Source organism: Pristiophorus japonicus, chromosome 9, assembly GCF_044704955.1.
Source record: "Pristiophorus japonicus isolate sPriJap1 chromosome 9, sPriJap1.hap1, whole genome shotgun sequence".
Lineage (NCBI taxonomy): Eukaryota > Metazoa > Chordata > Chondrichthyes > Pristiophoridae > Pristiophorus > Pristiophorus japonicus.
The window spans coordinates 29,334,713-29,361,671 of NC_091985.1; the positions used below are offsets into that span (position 1 = coordinate 29,334,713).

The 26,959-nt window shown below is 46.2% G+C and overlaps 1 protein-coding gene across 4 annotated transcripts in view; it reads right to left on the minus strand.

Moving 5' to 3' along the window:
• sdccag8 (SHH signaling and ciliogenesis regulator sdccag8) overlaps positions 1-26,959 on the minus strand; it is a 505,046-nt gene that overhangs the window by 18,187 nt on the left and 459,900 nt on the right. For 2 of the 4 annotated variants that reach the window (XR_011594991.1, XR_011594989.1), the window contains 2 exons: positions 7,365-7,509; positions 1,426-1,506 (listed from right to left, as the gene is read on the minus strand). Coding sequence is in view for 1 of the 4 variants with exons in the window: in XM_070889222.1 (XP_070745323.1) it covers positions 7,365-7,509 (145 nt within the window). In the remaining 3 variants the exon portion in view is untranslated. The remainder of the gene's footprint in view (positions 1-1,425; positions 1,507-7,364; positions 7,510-26,959) is intronic. The other 2 variants (XR_011594990.1, XM_070889222.1) reach the window with 2 other exon arrangements.

Sequence of the window (26,959 nt, forward strand, 5' to 3'; positions counted from 1 at the left end):
TTGTCGAAGATACAGGTTTTAAAGGGTTTTTTGAAGGTGGATGAAGATGAAACAAGGTAGATCCAGAGTGTGGGGGTGAGAATGCTGCTGCTGTGCCACCTTTGGTAGAGCAGAGGGATGGGGAACATACAGTAGACTAGAGTTGGAAGAGCAGGAATGAAGGATTGGAAAAGGGTGCAGTGGAGCGAGACTGGGCCAGCTTAGAGATCAAGACTATGTGCCTGACTTTTGTGCTCCAGCAGCGGAGTTGTATTAAGGTCCGAAGATCAAGCCTACTCGAGGATCATGGTCTTGAATCCTAACATTATTAGCAAAAAAATTAGCTCAGTCACTTACTGACATTAAGCTTTCCTCCTCAACTATCAAAGTTCCAATGTGTGTATCATTTTGTGCCGACATTCTCCCACTTACCACATATTCTGCACATATCCCGTCAGTAACAAAAACATCTCACTGATAACTTTCCTGCTGTTTAAAGACAACTTATCGCCTCTTGGTGCCTATATTTGCATTCTCTTTCAATCAGCCTACTTTCCCTACAGTGGCAGATGGTTCTAAGGTGACTGACTGATGATTTGCAGCAGGAGTCCTGTGGGACTGAGGCAGTACCTACTTGTCTTTGGTTGTGGGCTGTTCCCCCCTGTAGAGTGTGAAAGCTATCTGCATGCCAATCATATAGGATGACACCCACATTTCAGAAGGCACTCCTTAATAGGGGTGACATGGCACTCACCATCAAAGCCTTCTCTTTCCTGGATCATGCCCCTTGCCCTGAAAAGCGAGGTGATCCTTTGCCAGATTAGACAGTAACACCTCAGTTTAAGAGCTTTAAATTTGTGCGCTCGGTGTCCCGAAGAAGCACCACATCATAACACTACCATATTGTTACCGACACAAAATGGCTGCCTCGGCCTTTTCAGTTGCTGCAACAGCACTGGATTCTTTTATGCGTGTCCCAACACCCGACCCCATGAAACAAATTGGCCATTAAATGGCGCTAATAGAAGCAGTTTACCATAAATAGGTCATAATGGTGCCCTGAGGACAATGGGGCTGGTTTTCGGCAGAGTTACACTGACAGGCAGAAGTGCAGTTCTGGTGCAATTTCATTGGGGAAAATCAAGCAACGAATATCATCAGGAATTTCTTGATTTGAAGCAAGAACTTGTGTTCGCATGAGGAGAGGGATATCAATGATGATGCAGATGTCATGTTCAAGACAGTTTTTACAGTAAAGAACATTCTGGTAAAACTCAGTTGTTATATAAACTCTATCAACATTATTGTCCTATGTGATGGATGTTTGGACAAAAACAAGAATATCTTGTCTGTAAGAACAAAATTTTTAAGGCGAAAGGTGGAAATATAAAATGCAACAAATTTGAAGTAAATGTTGGGAGTATGAAATAAAAGCAGAACATTAACCTGTCTTTTCTTTTTTGGATGCTGACTGATTTGCTGTGTATTTCTGGCATTTCTGGTTTCATTTCAAAGTTTGGATTCCTTCTGGATAGATTAGAGAAAGAGAGAAAGAAATGAAGGAAAGCAAGTCACATTTACTGGCCCGTTCTGTGAAACAGATGATGCAGCAGTCAGCTTGCAGTTAGTATCTGACCTTCAGAGTTCAGATAGTAACAGAAGAGTTATCTTGCAGCTCAACACTCAATCTGCCATTTTTTTTCTATTACCTTTTTATAAAGACCTAAACCTAATGGTTATTCCATGTTTGGCAACTTTCGTAATATTTTAATCAGATTTTTTTCCCACTCTTTGACCAGAATCTTGCCTCTGTCGTAGCCCTCCTGTAAGTAACCTGTTATTAATGACTTTCTAACAGGAACACAAAATCAATATTCACACTCACATTCTGACCTTCACAGTTCAGTCTCACACACAATGCGTTGAGTAAATGACACATTTATAACAATCTCAAAGCAGCTTTTATACAATTACGATCTACTCCTGATAATTCAGAGTTGTTTTTTAAGCACTAAAAAAATTGAATTATCCAATAATTTGAATTGTGATTTTCAAGTAGACTGTACATTTACAATTGCATGAGATTAGATGGCACTCAGTGCCTGACTTTCAAACGTGCTGCTATCAAAACGTCAAATAGGCAGGAGACAAACATGCTCTAAAATTAAAGTGCAGCTATAATACTTGTTTGGTACTTCAGAATATCAACCAGACAGGCAGAAAGATCTGGCTTGCCCATTCAGAATTGGCTGGTCTAACCCACACCAGCACTAAATATTGCTGTAAGGCAACAGCACTGATTTCCCCTCTCTGAAACTAAGCATGACATTTGACACCACAATGTGCACACACAGTGATGCTGCACTCTTGTCTTTACAATATGGGTTAAAATAAAGGGTTGTAGGACAATACTTTCACAGCAATATTTCTCAGCTAAGTTTACTGCAAATTAAAAACCATCGTGATATTCCAATTACTGGTTATACTGCTTTCTAAAATTTAGTTTTTAAATAATTTCAATCCTGCCCTTTTATATTTAAGTCCTTGATTATTAAATAATCTCTAGACTAACAAATACACATTGGTATTGATCCAGAAATTTTCACTGCTGTTGGAGGAAGGTTGGTTTACTTGTACTAAAGTCAGCTCTGTGTCTAGACCAGGAACCATTGGAGCTAATATGAGCAGCAGATGTTGATGGAAAAAAAACACGCAGTCTCAAGTGCATAAATGTAGCTCCAAAATAATGAAGATACTGGAGTCAATTAATTAAAGCAAAGAAAATTAAGTTAAATTTTTCCCCCCAAAGTTAGTTATTATGCTTAGTTACATAGTGATGCATGCAGTGAGACATGGACTGATCTAATATTAAACTGGAGGGAGGCGTCAAGGCAGGTCATACTAATTCTTCAACCAAGTGTGGTAGAAACATGCAGTAAATCTGAAGGCAGGAGGCCAGTGACCGTACTGCCATGGTGCCTGGTACTGCAGTGTATTTATGCAGCTGTGTCATGGAGCAGGAGACCAGAGTCTCAATTCCATCCTCTGCTGACTATCACACTGAGAATTCCCCCAGATAGACAGCTCCCACCAGAAGCAGCTGTGTCCGATCAGGGGTTTGTCCCATTTCAGATCTTGGGAATCTACATATTCTATATTTTGATGGAAATTTGCAACGATGTCAGTTCTGTATCTGATGAAATATTAGTTTTCTGTGGCAGCTGGGAGCAGTCTGCTTCTGCAAGAGGAGCAAATCCACACACTTCAAAGTGAGTGTCTGACCTCTGTTTATGCAGATTACTTAACAAGTATTATAAATGCCAAGCATCATCTGTATTGCCGTTCCATTGGGAGGGGTGAGAATGACCCATTGTGACAGTGTTGCTTTATTCTACAGATATTAAAAAATTGATCAGGAAACCTGTGCTTTGTGCCTTTAACCCTCACTTTGATTGACAGCTTTGACTGATTGTGAAGAATTCTTTTTGGATCTTCCTAACCCAGAGTTTTTCCAGAGTATTTCTACTTTGTCAGACAACTAAGGAGTTAGCTGTGATTAGGACAATCTGTGAGCATCCAGTTCCATTCAGAACCTCTCAATCATGGATGCGCGTTACTTCCAAGACTAGCTGGAGGTCTAAGACACTAAGGAGGTGATTTTCCCTGGATATTTTAGACGCTAAACAGCCTCCGAGGTGTCCAAGATGAGATCTTACGCTGAAATGGCAGTTTAGCCTGCATTTAGTGCAAGACACCAGATGCCATCTTGGTAAAGGAGTCGGTCAGGGACCGAACCCGTTGAGTCGGTCAGAGACCGAACCCGGTGAGTCGGCGTGGAGACCGAACCCGGTGAGTCGGCGTGGAGACCGAACCCGGTGAGTCGGCGTGGAGACCGAACCCGGTGAGTCGGTGTGGAGACCGAACCCGGTGAGTCGGCGTGGAGACCGAACCCGGTGAGTCGGTGTGGAGACCGAACCCGGTGAGTCGGTGTGGAGACCGAACCCGGTGAGTCGGCGTGGAGACCGAACCCGGTGAGTCGGCGTGGAGACCGAACCCGGTGAGTCGGTGGGGAGACCGAACCCGGTGAGTCGGTGGGGAGACCGAACCCGGTGAGTCGGTATGGAGACCGAACCCGGTGAGTCGGTGTGGAGACCGAACCCGGTGAGTCGGTCAGAGACCGAACCCGGTGAGTCGGTGGGGAGACCGAACCCGGTGAGTCGGTGGGGAGACCGGACCCGGTGAGTCGGTGGGGAGACCGGACCCGGTGAGTCGGTGGGGAGACCGGACCCGGTGAGTCGGTGGGGAGACCGGACCCGGTGAGTCGGTGGGGAGACCGGACCCGGTGAGTCGGTGGGGAGACCGGACCCGGTGAGTCGGTAGGGAGACCGGACCCGGTGAGTCGGTGGGGAGACCAGAGTCGGTGGGGAGACCGGACCCGGTGAGTCGGTCGGTGGGGAGACCGGACCCGGTGAGTCGGTGGGGAGACCGGACCCGGTGAGTCGGTCAGAGACCGAACCCGGTGAGTCGGCGTGGAGACCGAACCCGGTGAGTCGGCGTGGAGACCGAACCCCGTGAGTCGGCGTGGAGACCGGACCCGGTGAGTCGGTGTGGAGACCGAACCCCGTGAGTCGGCGGGGAGACCGAACCCGGTGAGTCGGTATGGAGACCGAACCCCGTGAGTCGGTGTGGAGACTGGACTCGGTGGGGAGACGGAACCCGGTGAGTCGGTCAGAGACGGAACCCGGTGAGTCGGTCAGAGACCGAACCCGGTGAGTCGGTGGGGAGACCGAACCCGGTGAGGAGACCGAACCCGGTGAGTCGGTTGGGGAGACCGAACCCGGTGAGTCGTTGGGGAGACCGAACCCGGTGAGGAGACCGAACCCGGTGAGTCGGTGGGGAGACCGAACCCGGTGAGGAGACCGAACCCGGTGAGTCGGTGGGGAGACCGAACCCGGTGAGTCGGTCAGAGACCGTACCCGGTGTGTCGGTGGGGAGACCGGACCCGGTGAGTCGGTCAGAGACCGAACCCGGTGTGTCGGTGGGGAGACCGGACCCGGTGAGTCGGTGGGGAGACCGGACCCGGTGAGTCGACCCGGTGAGTCGGTCAGAGACCGAACCCGGTGGGGAGACCGGACCCGGTGAGTCGGTGGGGAGACTGGACCCGGTGAGTCGACCCGGTCAGAGACCGAACCCGGTGAGTCGGTGGGGAGACCGGACCCGGTGAGTCGGTCAGAGACCGGACCCGGTGAGTCGACCCGGTGAGTCGGTCGGAGACCGAACCCGGTGAGTCGGTGGGGAGACCAGACCCGGTGAGTCGGTCAGAGACCGGACCCGGTGAGTCGGTGGGCAGACCGGACCCGGTGAGTCGGTGGGGAGACCGGACCCGGTGAGTCGGTGGGGAGACCGAACCCGGTGAGTCGGTGGGGAGACCGAACCCGGTGAGTCGGCGTGGAGACCGAACCCGGTGAGTCGGCGTGGAGACCGAACCCCGTGAGTCGGCGTGGAGACCGGACCCGGTGAGTCGGTGTGGAGACCGAACCCCGTGAGTCGGCGGGGAGACCGAACCCGGTGAGTCGGTATGGAGACCGAACCCCGTGAGTCGGTGTGGAGACTGGACTCGGTGGGGAGACGGAACCCGGTGAGTCGGTCAGAGACGGAACCCGGTGAGTCGGTCAGAGACCGAACCCGGTGAGTCGGTGGGGAGACCGAACCCGGTGAGGAGACCGAACCCGGTGAGTCGGTTGGGGAGACCGAACCCGGTGAGTCGTTGGGGAGACCGAACCCGGTGAGGAGACCGAACCCGGTGAGTCGGTGGGGAGACCGAACCCGGTGAGGAGACCGAACCCGGTGAGTCGGTGGGGAGACCGAACCCGGTGAGTCGGTCAGAGACCGTACCCGGTGTGTCGGTGGGGAGACCGGACCCGGTGAGTCGGTCAGAGACCGAACCCGGTGTGTCGGTGGGGAGACCGGACCCGGTGAGTCGGTGGGGAGACCGGACCCGGTGAGTCGACCCGGTGAGTCGGTCAGAGACCGAACCCGGTGAGTCGGTGGGGAGACCGGACCCGGTGAGTCGGTGGGGAGACCGAACCCGGTGAGTCGGTGGGGAGACTGGACCCGGTGAGTCGACCCGGTCAGAGACCGAACCCGGTGAGTCGGTGGGGAGACCGGACCCGGTGAGTCGGTCAGAGACCGGACCCGGTGAGTCGACCCGGTGAGTCGGTCGGAGACCGAACCCGGTGAGTCGGTGGGGAGACCAGACCCGGTGAGTCGGTCAGAGACCGGACCCGGTGAGTCGGTGGGCAGACCGGACCCGGTGAGTCGGTGGGGAGACCGGACCCGGTGAGTCGGTGGGGAGACCGAACCCGGTGAGTCGGTGGGGAGACCGAACCCGGTGAGTCGGTCAGAGACCGTTGTCGGTGGGGAGACCGGACCCGGTGAGTCGGTCAGAGACCGTTGTCGGTGGGGAGACCGAACCCGGTGGGGAGACCGAACCCGGTGAGTCGGTGGGGAGACCGGACCCGGTGAGTCGGTGGGGAGACCGGACCCGGTGAGTCGGTGGGGAGACCGGACCCGGTGAGTCGGTGGGGAGACCGGACCCGGTGAGTCGGTGGGGAGACCGGACCCGGTGAGTCGGTGGGGAGACCGGACCCGGTGAGTCGGTCAGAGACCGGACCCGGTGAGTCGGTCAGAGACCGAACCCGGTGAGTCGGTCAGAGACCGAACCCGGTGAGTTTCTGTACAGGTGAGAAAACTGACTTTTAAAAAAAGCATTGTAGGTAATTTTAACCCCAAAAACAGGTGGGTTGAGATATAATTTTAAAAAAAATCTAAACCCTGATCTCAACCCGTCTCACTCCTGATTTAACGCTCCCAGGGGGCAGGTTGGCAATTTAAATATTATAATTTAGCCTGTTTTACAGGTTTAACCCTGGTCAGCCGGGTTTCTCTGGGAAACCCAGCACTCAAGGAAGGTGAGAACAGCTTTGGGGAAACGGTAAGCACCTTTGCAGCACTGCTTGTGGGCCAAGAGGCTCGCTTACGGGCGGGGAGCCTGTTGGAGAAAAACGACGCACACTGTGGAGTTAAAGTGCCACAGCCTGCTCCCCCTTTACACAACCCGCCCGTCAATATCGGGATTATGATATTTGTGCCGGTTTGTTTCTTGAATACAAAATGTTGGGAGTACTTTGAACAATGAAGGCCTCTCCCTTCAACTGTTGTTCACCTGTACATGGATTAGACTGTGTCAGTAAGGTACATGAGGTGGCTGTCAAGACTGCTCTCTTGCACCTAAAATGCAACACTGGGATTGGCTGTGACTAATATCATTTGTTTACTAAAGTAATCTCGGATTAATATGGTAGAGATAAACAGATGAGTCCTACTTTGCCTGTGACATTTCCTGATGATTTCAGGCACTGCACTTTTTCCAACAGGATTTGTCTTTCTTTTATCAGCTCGTTGTGCTTGTGCAGTAGTTCCACCACCTGCTGTGCGCTGGCCTGACTGTGCTGGTCCAACTGTTGCAGCCTGCAAAGAAAAAACAACCACAGATGCCACTTCAGGAAAAATTCAGAACATTTTCTGCCCTGTTACAATGTAAACTAGTGGTAAACTTGGTCTTAATTTGAAGTAGTTTTGATTTTCAGATCTAATCAATTCAGTAGTCACAACCAGAACTTTGGTGGCCCTAAGGATTGTGAGCCTTGACATCAAGCATAAGCAGAACTATTCAAAATCCATGGCCTTACAGCCAATCCTGTTCCTGTAGTCACTCCACTTTGCTGTGGCATTAGTTCCCTTTTAACAGGGAGCTGCAACTCTTTAAGAGCTACTGCCTCACTGGAATTCTCATGAAGTACACTACAATCCAAGCTCTTTAGATAAACGTTGCCTGTGACAGTAAACTATTCAAAATAGGGGGAGAAATGGCCATTGATTACAAAAATTCAGCACGGCCGCCATAAATGCACCATACCATGGGCACATGCTGCATCAATTAAAGTGGGGCTCAGATCTGCAGGTGTCCTCGGAAAGTATGAGCATCTGATCTGGACATACAAATCTTTAGGGCTGTTAACTGAATATGGTACAGCCAAGTATCAAGGTGGCTTTGAATAGATTAATACAGAGAGTTCTTCACTTCTGCTTGTCAATAGCTACAAAGCACAGTGAGTAGGAATGTCTGTAGTTGGTGATCCAAACAATGTTCTTTGATTTCCTTTCAGAAATATACAGCCTCTAAAAGGTTTATATACCTGACCCACTTTCCCCAAACCTAGTACACTGATGAATGCCCTCCTTTTGCATTTTCCGTTCAAGAATGCTCAATTCTTCTCTTTTCTTACATTTATCCCTAAGCAGATTTAAAAAAAACGGAAGTTAGTTCTAATATTGTTGACAAACCAATTTGATTGTTCAATGATGACCAGTGAAGAACAGCAAGATCAGCAGCCACTGACTAAAGCACATCAAACATCAGTGCTCCAGGTTTGAACTGTGCAAAGAGAGCCAGATGAGGTAGCCAAGCCACTGCAAGAGAACCAACATGAGAGAAAAACCTTCTTGACCTCGTCCTCACCAATCGACCTGTCGCAGATGCATCTGTCCATGACAGTATTGGTAGCAGTGACCGCCGCACAGTCATTGTGGAGACAAAGTCCTGGCTTCACACTGAGGATATCCTCCATCGTGTTGTGTGGCACTGCCACCGTGCTAAATGGGATAGATTCAGAATAGATCTAGCTGCTCAAAACTGGGCATCCATGAGGCGCTGTGGGCCATCAGCAGCAGCAGAATTGTATTTCACCATAATCTGTAACCTCATGGCCTGGCATATCCCTCATTCATCAAGCCAGGTGACCAAACCTGGTTTAATGAGGAGTGTAGAAGAGCATGCCAGGAGCAGCACCAGGCATACCTAAAAATGAGGTGCCAAACTGGGGAAGCTGCAACACAGGCCTTATGCATGCTAAACAACAGCATGCTATTGACAGAGCTAAGTGATCTGACAACCAATGGATCAGATCAAAGCTCTGCAGTCCTGCCACATCCAGTCGTGAATGGCGGAGGAAAATTAAACAACAGGAGGAGGCGGCTCCATGAATATCCCCATCCTCAATGATAGCGGAGCCCAGCATGCAAGTGCAAAAGACAAGGCTGAAGCGTTTGCAACCATCTTCAGCCAAAAGTGCCGAGTGGATTATTCATCTCAGCCTCCTCCTGAGGAGCCCACTATGACAGAAGCCAGTTTCAGCTGATACAATTCACTCCATGTGATATCAAGAAATGGCTGAGCACAGGCTATGGACCCCGACAACTTCCTGGTTGTAATGCTGAACCCTTGTGCTCCAGAACTAGCCACACCTCAAGCCAAGCTACAACATTGGCATCTACCCAACAAAGTGGAAAATTGCCCAGGTATGTTCTGTCCACAAAAAGCAGGACAAATCCAATCCAGCCAATTACCGCTCCATCAGCCTACTCTCAATCTCAGCAACGTGGTAGAAGGGGTCTTCGACAGTAATATCAAGTGGCGCTTACTCACCAATACTCAGTTTGGGTTCCGTCAGGACCACTTAGCTCCAGACCTCATTACATCCTTGGTCAAAACATGGACAAAGGAGCTGAATTCCAGAGGCGAGGTGAGAGTGACTGCCCTTGACATCAAGGCAGCATTTAACCGAGCGTGGCATCAAGGAGCCCTAGTAAAATTGAAGTCAGTGGGAATCGGGGGGGGAAAACGCTCCACTGGCTAGAGTCATACCTAGCACAAAGGAAGACGGTTATAGTCATTGGCAGCCAATCATCTTAGCCCCAGGACATCACTGCTGGTGTTCCTCAGGGCAGTATCCTAGGTCCAACCATCTTCAGCTGCTTCATCAATGCCCTTCCCTCCATCATAAGGTCAGAAGTGGGGATGTTTGTTGATGACTGCACAGTATTCAATTCCATTTGCAACTTGTCAGATAATGAAGCAGTCCATGCCCACATGCAGTAAGACCTGGACAACATTCAGGCTTGGGCTGATAAGTGGCAAGTAACCTTCATGCCACACAAATGCCAATCAATTGACTATCTCTAACAAGAAAGAGTGTAACCATCTCCCCTTGACAATCAACAGCATTAGCATCCTTGAATCTCCCACCATCAACATCCTGGGGGTCACCATTGACCAGAAACTGAACTGTACCAGCCACATAAATACTGCGGCTAAAAGCAGTTCAGAGACTATATAGTGAGTGACTCCCCTCCTGACTCCTCAAAGCCTTTCTACCATCTACAAGGCACAAGTCAGGAGTGTGATGGAATACTCTCCACTTGCCTGGATGAGTGCTGCTCCAACAACACTCAAGCAGCTCAACACCATCCAGGACAAAGCAGCCCGCTTGTTTGGCTCCTCATCCATCACCATAAATATTCACTCACTGCACCACCGGCACACCATGGCTGCAGTGTGCACCATCTCTACAAGATGCACTGCAGCAACTCGTTAACGCTTCTTCAATATCACTCCCAAACCCGTGACCTCTATCACCTAGAAAGTCAAGGGCAGCAGGTGCATGGGAACACCATCACCTGCAAGTTCCCCTCCAAGTCATACACCAGCCTGACTTGGAAATATATCGCCATTCCTTCATCATCACTGAGTAAAATCTTGGAACTCCCACCCTAACAGCATTATGGGAACACCTTCACCTCATGGGCTGCAGCGGTTCAAAATGGCTCACCACCACCTTAAGGGCAATTAAGAATGGACAATCAATGCTGGCCTTGCCAGTGATGCCCACATTCCATGAATGAATTGAACACAAAACAGTAAGTGGTGCTAACACAATTTTATAATTTAAATTAGTTCAATATCAATTTAAATTGGCCAGGCTAGGCTGCCTTTGTGCATTCATTTAAATCTCATCTGATCTAGGCTGTGTTTCAGGCCAACTGATTAGATGGCTGGCTAATGTACAATTTGTTGCTGTTTTAGTTCAGGTGAGTTAATTAATGTCCATCCTTTTGTATTTGATTGTTGCAGATTGAAACTTAAGATTTCCTTTCAGGAGTGCAACTTGCACTCGGGTACCACGTTTATATTAAAAGCGGCACAAGAAGGTGGAATCTGCTGCTTGCTGTCTCTGGATTATATAACTTGCCAGTGAAGTTTCTCCCCATCAGGTGCATGGAACTTTTACTGTGTAGAAATTAAGCAGCTCAGCTAATTTATTGGCTTATAATACTTTGTGTACATGTAACGGCAGGAATATTTAGGCTTGGTCAACTTGGTTAGGATACCATCCTAATCATTTGAACATGGACAGTACTTGCATTTTCTTTTTACATCCCATTTCTCCTTGGGATGACGGAGATGGATGGGTAGCTTTGCTGGGTTATCTCAGTGGCTTTTGCTGCTCTGTAATCCACCAGTAGGGGATTGCTGCTGTAGGCTGATCTTTGGTAGAGGCCACTCCAGCTTCCCATTCCATTCCTTTTGCTGGACTCTTCACCTCTTCTTGGTGCTACGACTGATGAGATGGTCATGTGGGCAATGCCATGATGTCAGAGACTCAAAACACCGTTAAGGGACACATCTGTTCTCATGATTTCCCCAATGAACGCTGTAGACTACCAGGGCTAATCCTAGATTGTTTGGATGATTCCAGCAATGAAAAACACCATCAATTTTATTAGCAGCTCAGCTGTCATTCACTAAACAAGTGCTGCCTGAACTTGCAATTCCAATTTACTAAAATCACATACTATTTACTCCTTTAAATAGAATTCTTTAATCCAGATGTAGCAGCAAAGAGTGAAATTTCATACAGCAGTAATGCTTTACTTTCTTATTCATGCTCTCAATGTTCAACACTCTAATTATCGTCAATCCATTTTTCAGTTTCACATCAAGGCAGGAATATGTTAGAAAACTGATGTTTGTGTTGTTTAATTTAGCTTCACTTGCAGACGGAATCATTAGATGGATTTCAGTACAAATTGGTTATTTTGCACAAGCAATCTGTAAGAAATCCTAATTAAAGCATAACATTTCTTGGTAAATTACTTACACATTTATCAGGACTCAGCTGGCTGATTTCTGCTATCTGCATGTGTTTCTTTTTGACTATTAAAAAAAAAACAAGCACGTCCTTTATGAGTCTTATTTATTCAGTGGACTCGTCACAGGAGGCAAGTGTACAACTATTCTCAAATCGACCTTGTCACATTTAAAATATATATTTTTTTAATTATCTGTCGTAACTGGAACCAGTAAACCACTTCGCTGGAGCTCTTCAACACCTACACTTAGAGCCTCAAGGTTGCTTGCCAAAGCAACCAATACAATCATGCTTACAAGATGAGAGTCACTGATGTACATTGTAAATTCAATTTAAAGCAGCAATGACTAGGATGATAGGAACAGAAGGAGGCCATTCAGTCCCTTGAAGCCACAGAGAGCTTAGAAAATGAATTGCTCATTCGCACAGATCAGGATGGTCTCAAATTTGATCTCCACGCAGTACCAGCTAAGATGGTGGTAGGAGTACAACAACAGGTTTCAGGGAAGGGAAACTGACTAGTATTCCCATTCTTGATTACTGTCCAATGAACCCTGTTGGAAGTGTACATATGTGGATGCTGGGTCAGGAAAGAATTTGGCTTGCCATCTCCTATGACCTCACTGCTCCCATGGGTCTCTATCATAGACAAGGCCATCTCCAATCTGTATCCCTCATCACCCAGATCCCCTACGCTCTTCAGCCCCACTTCCTTCTGTATCCGTCCCTAAAAAAAGGCTCCTCCAAGTCACTTATAGGTGCACTTTCTAAATCTCAACTGGCTAACCTTTGACTCTCCATTTGTCACAAGCTATGGATCTTTTCAACCATTTCCTCATCTCTGCCTTTGATGGCCTTGTGTCCAGTAAAACCTTTAACTCTCTTCCACTCAACATTCGCCCTGGTATGGCCTCCATTTTCACTTCAAGTCCATGGCACAGATTTGAGGGTATCTGGTGCACAACTGGTTTAGCCAGCCATCACCAGATCTGGCTGGACCGCGTCAAGTGCTGTTGGGCCTCCCAGTCATCAATCAAAACCACCCCCTACACTAGGATCATCCTGGAGACCAAAGATAACCCCAGACTATTTTTCTCCACTATCAATCAACCATCTCATTAAACCTTTCTCCCCTACCACCTCTGCGTTCATCTCAAACAAGTGCGAGGAGCTCACAGTCTTCTTTCTCATGAAGACTGAGACCATCCGTTCAGCTGGCTCTGTTTCCTCATCACCCAGATCCCCTACCTTCTTCGGCCCCACTTCCTTCTGTATCGTCCCTAAAGGCTCCTCCAAGTCACTTATAGGTGCACTTTCTAAATCTCCCCTGAGGCTCCCCCATGCTCTAGCCCTGATCCTGCATCTTTCTCAGGTTCACACGCCCCATTCCCTCTCTGATCCCATTTATCCATGGTATACATTTCCTGCTCCCTTGACCCACTTGCCTCTGAACTTCTGCCTCCTCTTTAAAATCCTCCTTAAGTCCACCTCTTTGGCAAAACTTTTGGTCACCCCTCCTAATATCTCCTTCCTTGGCTCAGCATCCATTCTTGTTTGATTATGTCTCTGTGAAGCGCCTCGGGAAGTTTTCCTACATTAACCTTGCTATATAAGTGGAAGTTTTGGTTGTTTAAATTTCAATTTACTAAAATCACTTCCATTTAGACAGAATTCTAATACAAATGTAGGAGCGGAGAGTAGAATTTCATCCAGGAATAATATTTGACCGACAGCCTGTATGAGTCCATTGTTTATTCAGTGGACTAGTTACAGGAGTGGGAACCTTGGTCAATTTCCCTTCCCTAGAGCCAGTTGTACTGCTCCTACCAGCATTGCAGCAAGATCAGCGAAATGAGCACAAACCCAGGATCAAAACTGGGACCTCAGCTATTCACTTTCTAAACTCGTTGATGCACCAGAGGAACTCTAATCATCATGCCCTAGGTGAATAACCTGCTTGTGGTCACTATCCAGACTCACTAAGGAATAATGACCACTTGGGCAGGGTACTGAGGGGTGCCTGGGAACCTTCGATCTGTACACCCCCGGTTATGTACGGAGAAAGAGTCAGACTGAACACTGTGAGCTTAAAGTAAAATGTGACCTTAGACTTTTATTGCAGATCTCCAACCTGTGAGGCCTCCTTAAATACCTGTGCTCCCAAGGGATTATGGGATCCCTTGGGACTCCAGAGGATGAGCCCTCTGGTGGCTGTACAGTGTATTATACAAGTTTACATATATAACAACACTCCGCTCCCCCCCCCACCCAAAAGTCAATAGTGTAACTATTTACAATGTGAGTCGATCTGGGGCCCTTCTTGCCTTGGTTGATCGTCCTGGTGTGAAAGCTGGTATTGGAGAATCAATTGTTGGGTACTCACTGGGCTGCTGTGCAGCTGGCCTTGCTGGGCTGCCTAGTGTGGTGGGTTTTGCTGGGCTGCTGTGGATGATGGGTTTTGCTTTGTGGCCAACTGTGGTGTCGGTTGCCACTGGTGTGTATGTTGGGGGGTCAAAGAAGGTAGGGTCCGAGGTGGGTTGCTCAGGATAGTCCGTGAATCTGAGTTTGATTTGGTCCAAGTGTTTCCGGTGAATGAGTCCATTTGAAAGTTTGACCCGAAACACCCTGCTCCCCTCTTTGGCCACGACAGTACCGGGAAGCCACTTAGGACCTTGTCCATAATTCAATACAAATACAGGATCATTGATTTCAATTTCGCGTGACACATTGGCGCTATCATGGTATGTGCATTGTTGAATCCGGCTGCTCTCTACCTGTTCATGTAGATCAGGGTGAACTAACGAGAGCCTTGTCTTAAGTGCTCTTTTCATGAGCAGTTCAGCAGGTGGGATCCCAGTGAGCGAGTGGGGTCTCGTGCAGTAGCTAAGCAGGACTCGGCATAGGCGAGTCTGCAGTGAGCCTTCCGTTACCCTCTTCAAGCCCTGCTTGATGGTTTGCACTGCTCTCTCTGCCTGACCATTGGACGCTGGTTTAAACGGGGCAGATGTGACATGTTTGATCCCGTTGCGGGTCATGAATTCTTTGAACTCAGCACTGGTAAAACATGGCCCGTTGTCGCTCACCAGGACATCATGTGTGGCGAACATGGCCCTCTGGCTTTCAGTAGTGGCAGCGGACGTGCTAGCCGACATTATATCACATTCAATCCATTTGGAGTACGCATCTACAACCACAAGGAACCTTTTTACCCAAGAACGGGCCTGCATAGTCGACATGTACCCTAGACCACGGTTTGGAGGGCTAAGACCAGAAACTTAGTGGCGCCTCCCTGGGTGCATTGCTTAACTGCGAATATGTATTACATCTGTGCACGCAGGATTCTAAGTCCGCATCGATACCGGGCCACCACACGTGGGATCTGGCTATCGCTTTCATCATTATGATACTGTGGAGGTCATTGATGAAGGTGTCTCTGCCCTTCTTGGGGACCACTATTCGATTGCCCCACAGAAGACAGTCTGCCTGTATAGACATTTCATCTTTGCGCCGCTGGAATGGCTTTATCTCTTCCTGCATTTCTACCCCGCCTCCCCCACCATGTAAAACTGAATATGTGGTAAAGCAACTAAAAATAAACGGCATCTTTTGAAAATTAAATCAAAATGGGTTCAGTGCTAAGCACCCAACCAAATCTGTTTCATTTCAAAAAGATGTTTTCTCTTTTCCAAATTTCCGACAACAAAATACTTGTTGCACTTAATACTTCATAAAATCACTCTTTTTTTTTTTAAATGTGGGGGTTTAAAAAAACTGCTTAGAACATAATTACCAAATGAAATTAATTTGTTTTGCAAAACAAGGCAGAGGAATGTGTATTATTCCCTTCCAATAATTATGTAATCTTTGGCCACAGGAAGGTGTGTCTATGTATAGCTTAAAGATTGTTAACACGGGTCAGAGAGGGTTAATCAGTTAGACACTTTCAATTTAATTATGTTAAGCTTTACTATTAAGTAAATCAACTGAATGATTATGGGCTTAAAACGTGCTATTTAAAAGTAGGTAGCAATTACGCAGGGAAGGAGGATAAAAAAGCCTTTGACACTTTAGATTTTTTTTGATAAAAGATCTTTCAATCATATCTTTTTAAACTAAAAGCCAGAAATAAATATATGCAATCGAGTCCTTTGGCAATAATCACCTGCTTTCTACAAAAGGAAATAACGGACACACTTTTGATGCTGTGCCCTCCCAGAATTGCTGTTATTGCTGAAATCAACAGAACAAACAAAATGGAAAAAAAGTCACATTACTTTTTAAAACCAGCAGGTTTTAAAGGGAAATGTATTTCCCTTTTATGTCACTTTGTGTTATGCAATATTGTCTAGGCTCCCTCAATAGTTAAAGGCACTGCCCAGGATATTACTGCAGCTGCTTTTTTATTCATTCACAGAATGTGGCGTTGCTAGTAAGGCCAATATTTATTATTGCCCATCCCAAATTGCCCTTGAGAAGGTGAGCCACCATTTCAGAGGGCAATTAAGAGTCAACCAATTTGCTGTGGGTCTGGAGTCACACATAGGCCAGACCAGCTAAGGACGGCAGGTTTCCTTCCCGAAAGGGCATCAGTGAACCAGATGGGTTTTTACGACAATCCGGTAGTTTCATGGTCACCATTACTGGTACTAACATTTTTGTTTAAATTCCAGATTTATTTAATTAGCTGAATTTAAATTCCCCAACTGCCATGGTGAGATTTGAACTCATGTCTCCAGATCATTCATCCAGGACTCTGGATTACTAGTCCAGTAACATAACCACTATGCTACCATAAGGTGCTGTTCCAGCTAGAACAATGGGGTGATTGGCTACAGTCATACAGCCCTTTCAGAACATAAAAAAGCAAATCAGCCAGAGTTGCTACTTCTGATAGCTATCCAGTGACCCCTGCTGGAAAGTGCGTGTCAGGTTTAAGGACAGAATTGCTCTTGGTTGTGATTGAGGCTCACAGGAAGAATGATAATTTGAGTGTGGTGCTGGACGGCTGCTGGCCTGTGGAGCCAGCGTCTTTTCAAAAGAGAAATACAATTTCTTAGGCAGGCTAAGTGACTTATTCCTCAGCCAGTAATTGAGGCATGAATGGGACAGATGCACCAGGCTCTTTACACTCGTACCTTCCCTCATTGTAAGGAAGTGCCAAGCCACTGCTTGACTTTTTCTCTGCTATGGATAATCAGGCCTGTGCACTGCCATCCTGTCTGTCTGTGGGGATAACTAATGCATGGTACTGCTGTTTTTAATTTCTATTACATTAATATATTGCAGCAATTTACTTTGCATTAATATAAATAAGTTGTGTAGTTAACATTTAGGGCAATTCTGTCACAGTATTCCCTTCGTTACCATTCTTCATCACTGAACATTACTAGCCCTTGTGTAACAACTGTGCTCCTGTGGATATCTGTGCACAACTCCTTGGTGATACTAGTTAGCATATTATGTTCCGGAGTTAGCAGAATTTTCCTGAGGCAAGTGGATGTGGCTTTCAAAACAAATGGAATCGAGCAATACTAATGGGCTTTCAGCCACCCCATTTAAATCCTGTTTTATTTTACAGTGCTGTAGTATAAACAAAACCCTGTTTGTGCCCTCAGACAAGCTCTGCACATGGATTGCCAATGGCAAACATCAACGGTGCTGGAATCTGGAGGCTGCCATTTGTTCTATATTCCTCCTAATACTGGAAGGACCACATACCGAGAGACAGTTGCAAATGCAACTGTACGTGACTTTGCACGTGCATGTTTACTTCAGGATTATGACTTGAGCTTTGAGTTTGCTTCTCCGTGCCAATGGGGTAAATTCAGAGCACCAGCTGCCCCACTACACTGCCACTGTGCTGCAATATAAACTTGCTATCGTATGTCTGAGCTTGTAGCTCCAGTGAACAACTATTCATATTCATCGAGCACCCTTAACATAGAAAAATGTTACATAGAAACATAGATGCTTCTTGGAGGTGTGAAGGAGATGAACGCTGAATCAAAAAGGGAGAGATTATGAAGAGTGGCTAAAAGCTTGGTCATAGAAGTGGGTCACATGGCAGTGTGACAAAACCGACACATGGCTCTTCCAGCACGTTTCCCTTGCCAAAGAAATATACCTTTGCCACGCCCTTTCTTGTGAGGGCGATACATCTTCATCACCTAAATTGGTGAATTTTCTATATATTAGATACAAACGTGTACAGATATATAACCATGACATTGGTTAAACACATGAAGAATTTTTGAAAGAAATGTAAAGTGCAGCTACCAAGGGCAGCACAGTTGGTGCTCTTAGGGCATAGGTTAAAGCTATCACTCTCTGCTGACTTTCTCATCGCTCCTGCAAGGTACCGAGTATAAATGCTTTCCCACAGGGCGTTAGGGCCAGTTTATCCCTCTTGTGCACCTCCTAGTGACCATTGTCAGAATTGTGTTAAGAGGCTACAAGCAGGACATCTAGGAAGCACATTAGTAGAAAACGAGGAGAAAAGTACAAAGTAATTTACCTTCAAATTTAAAAAAAAAAGTAACAACTGAAAAGTAGGAAGCTCAGCAATCAAACATTTAAAAACATGACCCTCAACCTTATCTCTTGGCAGCCGACAATGAGGCCTCTATTGCTTTGAGGTACTGCTGCTTTACTAACATATCGTCATTGGGTACATTATCGTAAAACAAAATGAACATTAGTGCGTGGTGGAGAGGAGAAATGTTGAAATTCTTGACCTCTCCTTTAAATGTGAAATCTGATACAAATTAATACAAGCAACATTCCTCACTTGAAATAAATCACAAGCACACACTTCGTGTGGAAGACATCCTGTTACGTCAAGAGTACACTCCTGTCAGCAGTGCTGCGTGCCTTATTCACAAATATATAATGGCATCCAGACCGCCCAATACTTTTTCTGTCAGCTGTGGCTCAGTGGGTAGCACACTCGCCTCTGAGTCAGAAGGTTGTGGGTATTTATGTGCTCATGTCCCACTCCAGGAACTTCAGCACATAAATCTAGACTGACACTCCCAGTGTAGTGCTGAGGGAGTGCTACACTGTCGGAGATCACGTCTTTCGGATGAGACATTAAACCCAGGCCCTGTCTGCCCCCTCAGGTGTAAAAGATACCATGGCACTATTTCGAAGAAGAGCAGGGGAGTTATCCCCGGTGTCCTGACCAATATTTCATCATTATCATCATAGGCAGTCCCTCGGAATCAAGGAAGACTTGCTTCCACTCCTAAAGTGAGTCCTTTGGTGGCTGAACAGTTCAATGCGAGAGCCACAGACCCTGTCGCAGGTGGGACAGATATTCGTCGGGGGAAAGGGGGTTGGGACTGATTTGCCGCATGCTCCTTCCGCTGCCTGCTCGCGGCGTTGAGATTCGAAGAGCTCAATGCCCTCCCGGCTGCACTTTCTCCACCGAGGGCGGTCTTCGGTCAGGGACTCCCAGGTGTCAGTGGCGATGTCGCACTTTAGCAGGGAGGCTTTGAAGGTATCCTTGTAACGTTTCCGCTGCCCAACTTTGGCTCGTTTGCCATGAAGGAGCTCCACATAGAGCATTGCTTAGGGAGACTCGTGTCTGGCATGCGAACTATGTGGCCTACCCAGCGAAGCTGATCAAGTGTGGTCAGTGCTTCAATGCTGGGGATGTTAGCCTGGGCGAGGACACTGATGTTGGTGCACCTGTCCTCCCAAGGGATTTGCAGGATTTTGCGGAGACATCATTGGTGATATATCTCCAGCGACTTGAGGTGTCTTTTGTACAGCGTCCATGCCTCTGATCCATACAGGAGGGAGGGTATTACTACAGCCCTGTAAACCGTGAGCTTGGTGGTAGATTTGAGGGCCTGGTCTTTGAACACTCTTTTCCTCAGGCAATATTTATCCCTCAATCAACATAACAAAAACTGATTGATTATCTGGTCATTATCACATTGCTGTTAGTGGGAGCTTGCTGTGTGCAAATTGGCTGCTGCGTTACCCACATTACAATAGTGACTACATTCCAAAAGTACTTCATTGGCTGTAAAGCGTTTTGAGACATTCGGTGGTCGTGAAGGGCACTATATAAATGCAAGTCTTTCTTCTTTCTTTACCATTTGTTACACGCGCACCATACTACCTGCGAACACCCCCACCTGCTGTCAAAGGTATTCCGTGCGGGAGTCAGTCCTCCGCAAAGGGCTGATTAACCCAGCAGTAATGGCAGGATTTGGCTGTGCACAGGAATGACTGAATCAGCTGGCAACCTGCTGGAAGATACCTGGGAAATTGCTGTCAGATCCACCGCACCAACAACGCAAAAGGAACAACTTCAGGTTCGATCAAAAAAAAAATGTTGTACACAATATGTGTAAAATTAAAGCACATGGTATTGGGGGTAATGTACTGACGTGGATAGAGAACTAGTTGGCAGACAGGAAGCAGAGAGTCGGGATAAACGGGTCCTTTTCAGAATGGCAGGCAGTAACGAGTGGGGTGCCGCAGGGCTTAGTGCTGGGACCCCACCTATTTACAATACACATTAACGATTTGGATGAAGGAATAGAGTGTAATATCTCCAAGTTTGCAGACGACACTAAGCTGGGTGGCAGTGAGAGCTGTGAGGAGGACGCTAAGAGTCTGCAGGGTGACTTGGACAGGTTAGGTGAGTGGGCAAATGCATGGCAGATGCAGTATAACATGGATAAATGTGAGGTTATCCACTTTGGTGGCAAAAACACGAAGGCAGAATATTATCTGAATGGCGGCAGATTAGGGAAAGGGGAGGTGCAACGAGACCTGGGTGTCATGGTACATCAGTCATTGAAAGTTGACATGCAGGTACAGCAGGCGGTGAAGGCGGCAAATGGCATGTTGGCCTTCATAGCTAGGGATTTTGAGTATAGGAGCAGGGAGGTCTTGCTGCAATTGTACAGAGCCTTGGTGAGGCCTCACCTGGAATATTATGTTCAGTTTTGGTTTCCTAATCTGAGGAAGGACGTTTTTACTATTGAGGGAATGCAGCGAAGGTTCACCAGACTGATTCCCGGGATGGCTGAACTGACATATGAGGAGAGATTGGATCGACTGGGCCTATATTCACTGGAGTTTAGAAGGATGAGAGGGGATCTCATAGAAACATATAAAATTCTGACGGGACTGGACAGGTTAGATACAGGAAGAATGTTCCCTATGTTGGGGAAGTACAGAACCAGGGGATACAGTCTAAGGATAAGTGGTAAGCCATTTAGGACTGAGATGAGGAGAAACTTCTTCACTCAGAGTTGTTAACCTGTGGAATTCCCTGCCGCAGAGAGTTGTTGATGCCAGTTCATTGGATGTATTCAAGAGGGAGTTAGATCTGGCCCTTAGGGCTAAAGGGATCAAGAGGTATGGAGAGAAAGCAGGAAAGGGGTACTGAGGTGAATGATCAGCCATGATCTTATTGAATGGTGGTGCAGGTTCGAAGGGGTGAATGGCCTGCTCCTGCACCTATTTTCTATGTTTCTATAACAATGAATGAATCCTATTTAAGAATCCTGACCAGAACCATATCTAGATAGACTTGAAATGGCAGGATTTGCATCACTGCTGTTTCCCATCTAAGCTTTGATGAACAAATCCCAAAATATTAAGATTTAACTATTCCATTTCTATCTCATACAGCCGCTGTGCTAGTGACTACAAACATCTCCGGTTCTATCATAATGTGACTTTGTTTATAAGTATGAAGAAACAATAACTATAATTTCTATAGCACCTTTAATATCGGAAAATGGCCCACGGCATTTCACAAAGGTGGAATAAAAGAAAATGGACGGTGAGCCTAAAAAGGAGATATTAGAAGGGATAAACAAAAGCTTGGTCAAAGAGGTGAGTTTGAAGAAGGATCTTCAAGGAGGCGAGGTCGAGGGGTTTACATAGAAACATAGAAAATAGGCGCAGAAGTAGGCCATTCAGTCCTTCGAGCCTGCACCACTATACAATATGATAATATGATCATGGCTGATCATGTAACTTCAGTACCCCATTCCTGCTTTCTCTCCATACCCCTTGATCCCTTTAGCCATAAGGGCCACATCTAAATCCCTTTTGAATATATCTAACGAACTGGCTTCAACAACTTTCTGTGGTAGAGAATTCCACAGGTTCACAATTCTCTGAGTGAAGAAGTTTCTCCTCATCTCGGTCCTAAATGGCTTATAAGAACATAAGAATTAGGAACAGGAGTAGGCCATCTAGCCCCTCGAGCCTGCTCCGCCATTCAACAAGATCATGGCTGATCTGGCCGTGGACTCAGCTCCATTTACCCGCCCGCTCCCCATAACCCTTAATTCCCTTATCCTTAGACTGTGATCCCTGGTTCTGGACTTCCCCAACATTGGGAACATTCTTCCTGCATCTAACCTATCCAATCCCGTCAGAATTTTATATGTTTCTATGTTTAGGGAGGGAATTCTAGAGCGTGGGGCCTAAGCAGCTCAAGGCACGGTCGCTTATAGAAAGAGGAAAGGAAGGGGGAGACGCACAAGAGGACAGAGTTAGAGGAATGAAGAGTTTGGGAAGGGGAGAGTTACAGAGATAGGGAGGGGCAAGGCCTTGTAGGGAATTATACACCAAGTTTTTCGTTTGAAAGGTTGGGGTCCAGGAGTCAGTGTAGGTCAGCAAGGACAGGGATGATAGATGACTGATAATTGGCACGGGTTAGGTTATGAGCAGTAGAATTTTGAATGTCCTGAAGTTTACGAAGGTGGAGGCTGGCCAGGAAAGGATTGGAATAGTTGAGTCTGGAGGTGGCAACAATGACCTACACTGATATCAAATCTCATCATACTGCTCAGAAAAGTCTCAAATTGCTTCGCATTCAAAGAATTACTTTGAAATGTTTGGCATGTGGGCAAATGAGGCAGACATTATGCACATAGCAAGATCCCACAATGAATGATGAGTTAATGTACTTTGGTGTTTTTTATTGCAGGAGGAATGTCGCCCAGGACAGTGGGAGAACTAACTGTCATTCTTCAGATAGTGTCTTGGAAGTTTTAGCATTTGCTTGAACATCCGCCAGGCAGGATGAACAGGCAGGCAGAGATCAAAGCATGTGGGGCCTCGGTTTAATGTTTCATCCTAATGACAGAACTCCCAACAGAGCAGCACTCCCTCAGTACTGCACAGGTGTGTCAACCTCGATTATACACTCAAGTATTGGAGTGCGTCTTGGAAATACAGCCTTCTGATTCAAGAGACTGAGCCAACCTGACACGTGTGAGATGGAAGCAAACTGAGATTTAATATTTCACTGCTGAGTGAGACAGTTAATCATAAAGACCGAGGGCATGAGGTGATGTCAGAATAGCAGGTGCTCCTGATAGTATTTCAAAAAACCCTTTGTCTAAAGGCCAACAGTTTAACCTTTTAAATGTTTTTTGTCAATTTTCAAAGATTTGAGAAACCTCTTTTCATCACCCCTGGTAAATATCAGTAACACACATCTTGTCCTCACATTTTTTTAGCACTCAATAATTGCTGGACCTCATTCTCCTATATATTTTGTGATAATAAAGCAGCACATTGGTGTCACACCGAGTACTCAAGGGGTTAGTCGTACTCTTCAACATCCCTTGGTTGTCAGTCACTGTCACAAACGTTACAGGTTAAAGCTATAATTTATACGGTCTTTATTTCTGAAGAAAACCTAGCTTAGACACACACATAGAGATTCAGCAAGGCAGAGTTCACTGTAGGAGGCTCATTAAATTATATCAATGTCCAACAGCTAAACTAACAAATACAAAAAGTACCCTCCTTTTACTGGCACACATCTTAATTAGGTTTTAATACAGAAAAGCTGATAACTACCCTTGGCCAAACAAAGTGGTGTTATTCCTGAAAGCACAGCTCTGGGCTCCAGCCTCTATATACAACAGTGGCAGCCTCCCTGCTGACCCTTGTCAAAGGACCCCATCTGGTGGTTCCTATGCTAACTGAAGGCTTTGAGTCAGGTTCCATGTAAAACAGGAACAAAAAAAATGTTCTAACAAACTGGGTAATAAAGTCACAGTCACAGAACATTAGGGAGTAGGTTAATAATAAGGAATCCCACAACACTAAATAAAATAAAACACATCCATCAATACCAGATACACACAGAGGTTGTACAGTATTTCTGATTTATAATTACTCTTTTCTGAAACTTTGTGATTACTGCTGCATTTTTATTCTGAAACTTTTCAATACAAAATTTCATTTCTCAACATTAGTTTCGGGCCTAGTTGGGAGAGAAATTCCTGGCCAGGATTCCTTCCTCACTCACCAGCGCTAAGGGAAAGCAAATTAAACTGGGCATTCATCTCATGACTGTTTGTGGGTCGCTGCTTGTTCAGAATGGCTGCTGAGTTTTCTTAGATAAGAATAATCACTGCATTTCAATTTTAAAAAGTAATTCACCATGCAAAGTGCTTTTGAGACATTTGATAACGTGACAAGGTGTCACCTAAATGCAAGCAAGCACTCTTATTTTCTTCCAACTGGGAATGGATAATTCTTCTCACAAACAGCACCTAAAAGCTGATAAATCTGTTTGTTTAGCATTGATATAAACTGATCAATTCCATATATTGTAGCCTTTAAGCACTTCTAAGTAGAAGCAAAAACAATGAACTGGGCAGATCAGGGTAACTAATAAGGGGTAATTCCACATTCCCAGCAGGGGAACCATGTTCACAGGGAGGGTGTGCAGATTGGAGATTGGCTACAGTAGCCCTAATTCTTTGACCAGCACTTGCTGTGAGCATGACTTACCACTGGAGGTGCAGGAGCCCAGAATGACTAGTAAACACTAGTTTTTGAATAGTAGCCGAATGTGAAGATTTATTCTGGAAATGTTGATCAGCTGGCAGTCCGTCTACAAGATTCCTGAGCTGAAATGTTTCTCAAGTCTCATTTACACAGGAGGCCTTGGCTTACTACATTCCTCTGATTAAACGGCACCAGTGCAAAACGAGTACAGAACCTACTGTTCTGGAACCTGCTCCTGCACTAGTTTTATATCCAGCAAGGAGATTAGAGACTGTAAAATTGGTCCAATGTAACATGAGGTAAATTGCTTTGGGGTAATTTGGTCGATAAGAGCTTTGTATTAACGGCAATTCACTTTCTAGCCGATCTGCTCCATCCTGTAGAGCAAACGGGCAGCATAGGGTTACATAAGAATATACAGGGCCGGAAGACACCACGACAACCCATCTGGCCAATTCTCGGGTTATCTTTTGGAAGGAGAACACTGCACTACCAAAGGCTTCATAAGTAAAGAAAAACGCAAGTAAAATCAGGCATGATAAATGGCTATTGGCCCATCCCTTTTGTTCCCAAACATGGCATCCAGTTGAATTTTGAATAACATCCTTCTGGACCGCACAGCTCCGAATTTCTTATATCTTTAAAGATAGGAATGATGCAAACCAATGGTAGAAGTGGGCTAGTTACCCTTCTGCAGAAAAAAATTAAGGAGTTTCCTCACACACACAGGAACGTCTGTGATATCAGAGTATCTTGGAGGACTGAAGTTTCTTTGAACCACTCCCCAGGAAAAATAAATAATCCGAATATTTCCTACCCAAGAGGAGAAAGTCCATCTCGAGCCTCAGCTACTACTGATTTTTTTAAACTTTAGTCCTAGTTGGCACCCAAGACCAGCAAAGTTGTGGATCCCTGTTCAACATAATAAGAATGCAGACAGCAGACCCAACACATACATCAAGTGGGTCTGTCCTCATATAAAAGTTGGAAATTGTCCTTTCCAAATGGGAGAAATTATCCAATTATTTTTGTGTTTTTAGATAATTCTTGTTAAATATCACACCACTTTAGACACTTACACTGCTACCTGGAGGAAGTTAGAGAGAAACAGCTGAGCTCTGAGTGCCAGTGTAAATGTTATTTTAAGTGACATCGTTGCAATATTAATCATGGCATCTATGCACTCACGACTCCTGATGGTGGAAGAAACTGGAAGGCTCCAGGGTGAACAAGTGATACACAAAGTCAGTGTTTGTAGTGCAGCCCTGGAATGTGATGGATTTTGCTTCGATCTCGGTACAGACACAAACTGCATTAACACTTCCTCTCCCAATTCTATTCCTTTTGATAAAGCTAGTGAATCAGGGACCTTGAGACTTCCAACCTTTTGGTGAAGTTTAAATGTGTAGAATACTGAAAAACACATTCCTTCAATTGTGCTCCTGTGCAATGACAAACTCATGTGTCAGTTCTGGGCTCGGATTCCAATTGATGTCTTACAGTTTACATTTTGCTCTTGTGCATTTTTATCTTTTTTAGGGAGGAGTACAGATCAGTTTTGTTTCAAATTTAATGTGCTCCAAAATTGGATCCTGCAAGTGCATTTCCTGCAAAGATTGCTGTGTAGCAACCAGAGGTGGGAGCCATGGTGATTTTACAGTCCTTGGGCTGGATTTTCGGTTTTGCCGTTTTTGGGGCGAAAACGGAGGCAGGGTGGAAAAGTTACCGCCCAGGTAGCGTCTGCGCTGGGTGGAGAAATTTTTGCCATCTGGGCCCTGCGCCAGGGGCACAGCGCAAAGGGAGGAGTGTACAACTTTTGCGACGCAAAAATGGGAACCTCGCCAACTAAAGTGCGGGGCTGGGAGCGCTCCGAGAGGCCTTTGGAGGGGAAACCTCATCCCCCCCCCCCAAATAAATCACAAAAACATTGCCTGCACCACCACAACACAAATTGCTCCAAAAAATTTAAAAGAATAAACACTGGAACTTGTCTTTTTTGCAGTTTATCTACCTCACCACCGCCGCAGGGCTAGACCGCTCTGTTTTCCCTGGCGGTCATCGCGGGGCACGTTTCGGGGCGTACGGGTCGGGTGCAAGTCCAAACAACTGCCAGTGTCGCAATGAGAGGCTTTGCACACCCAGCA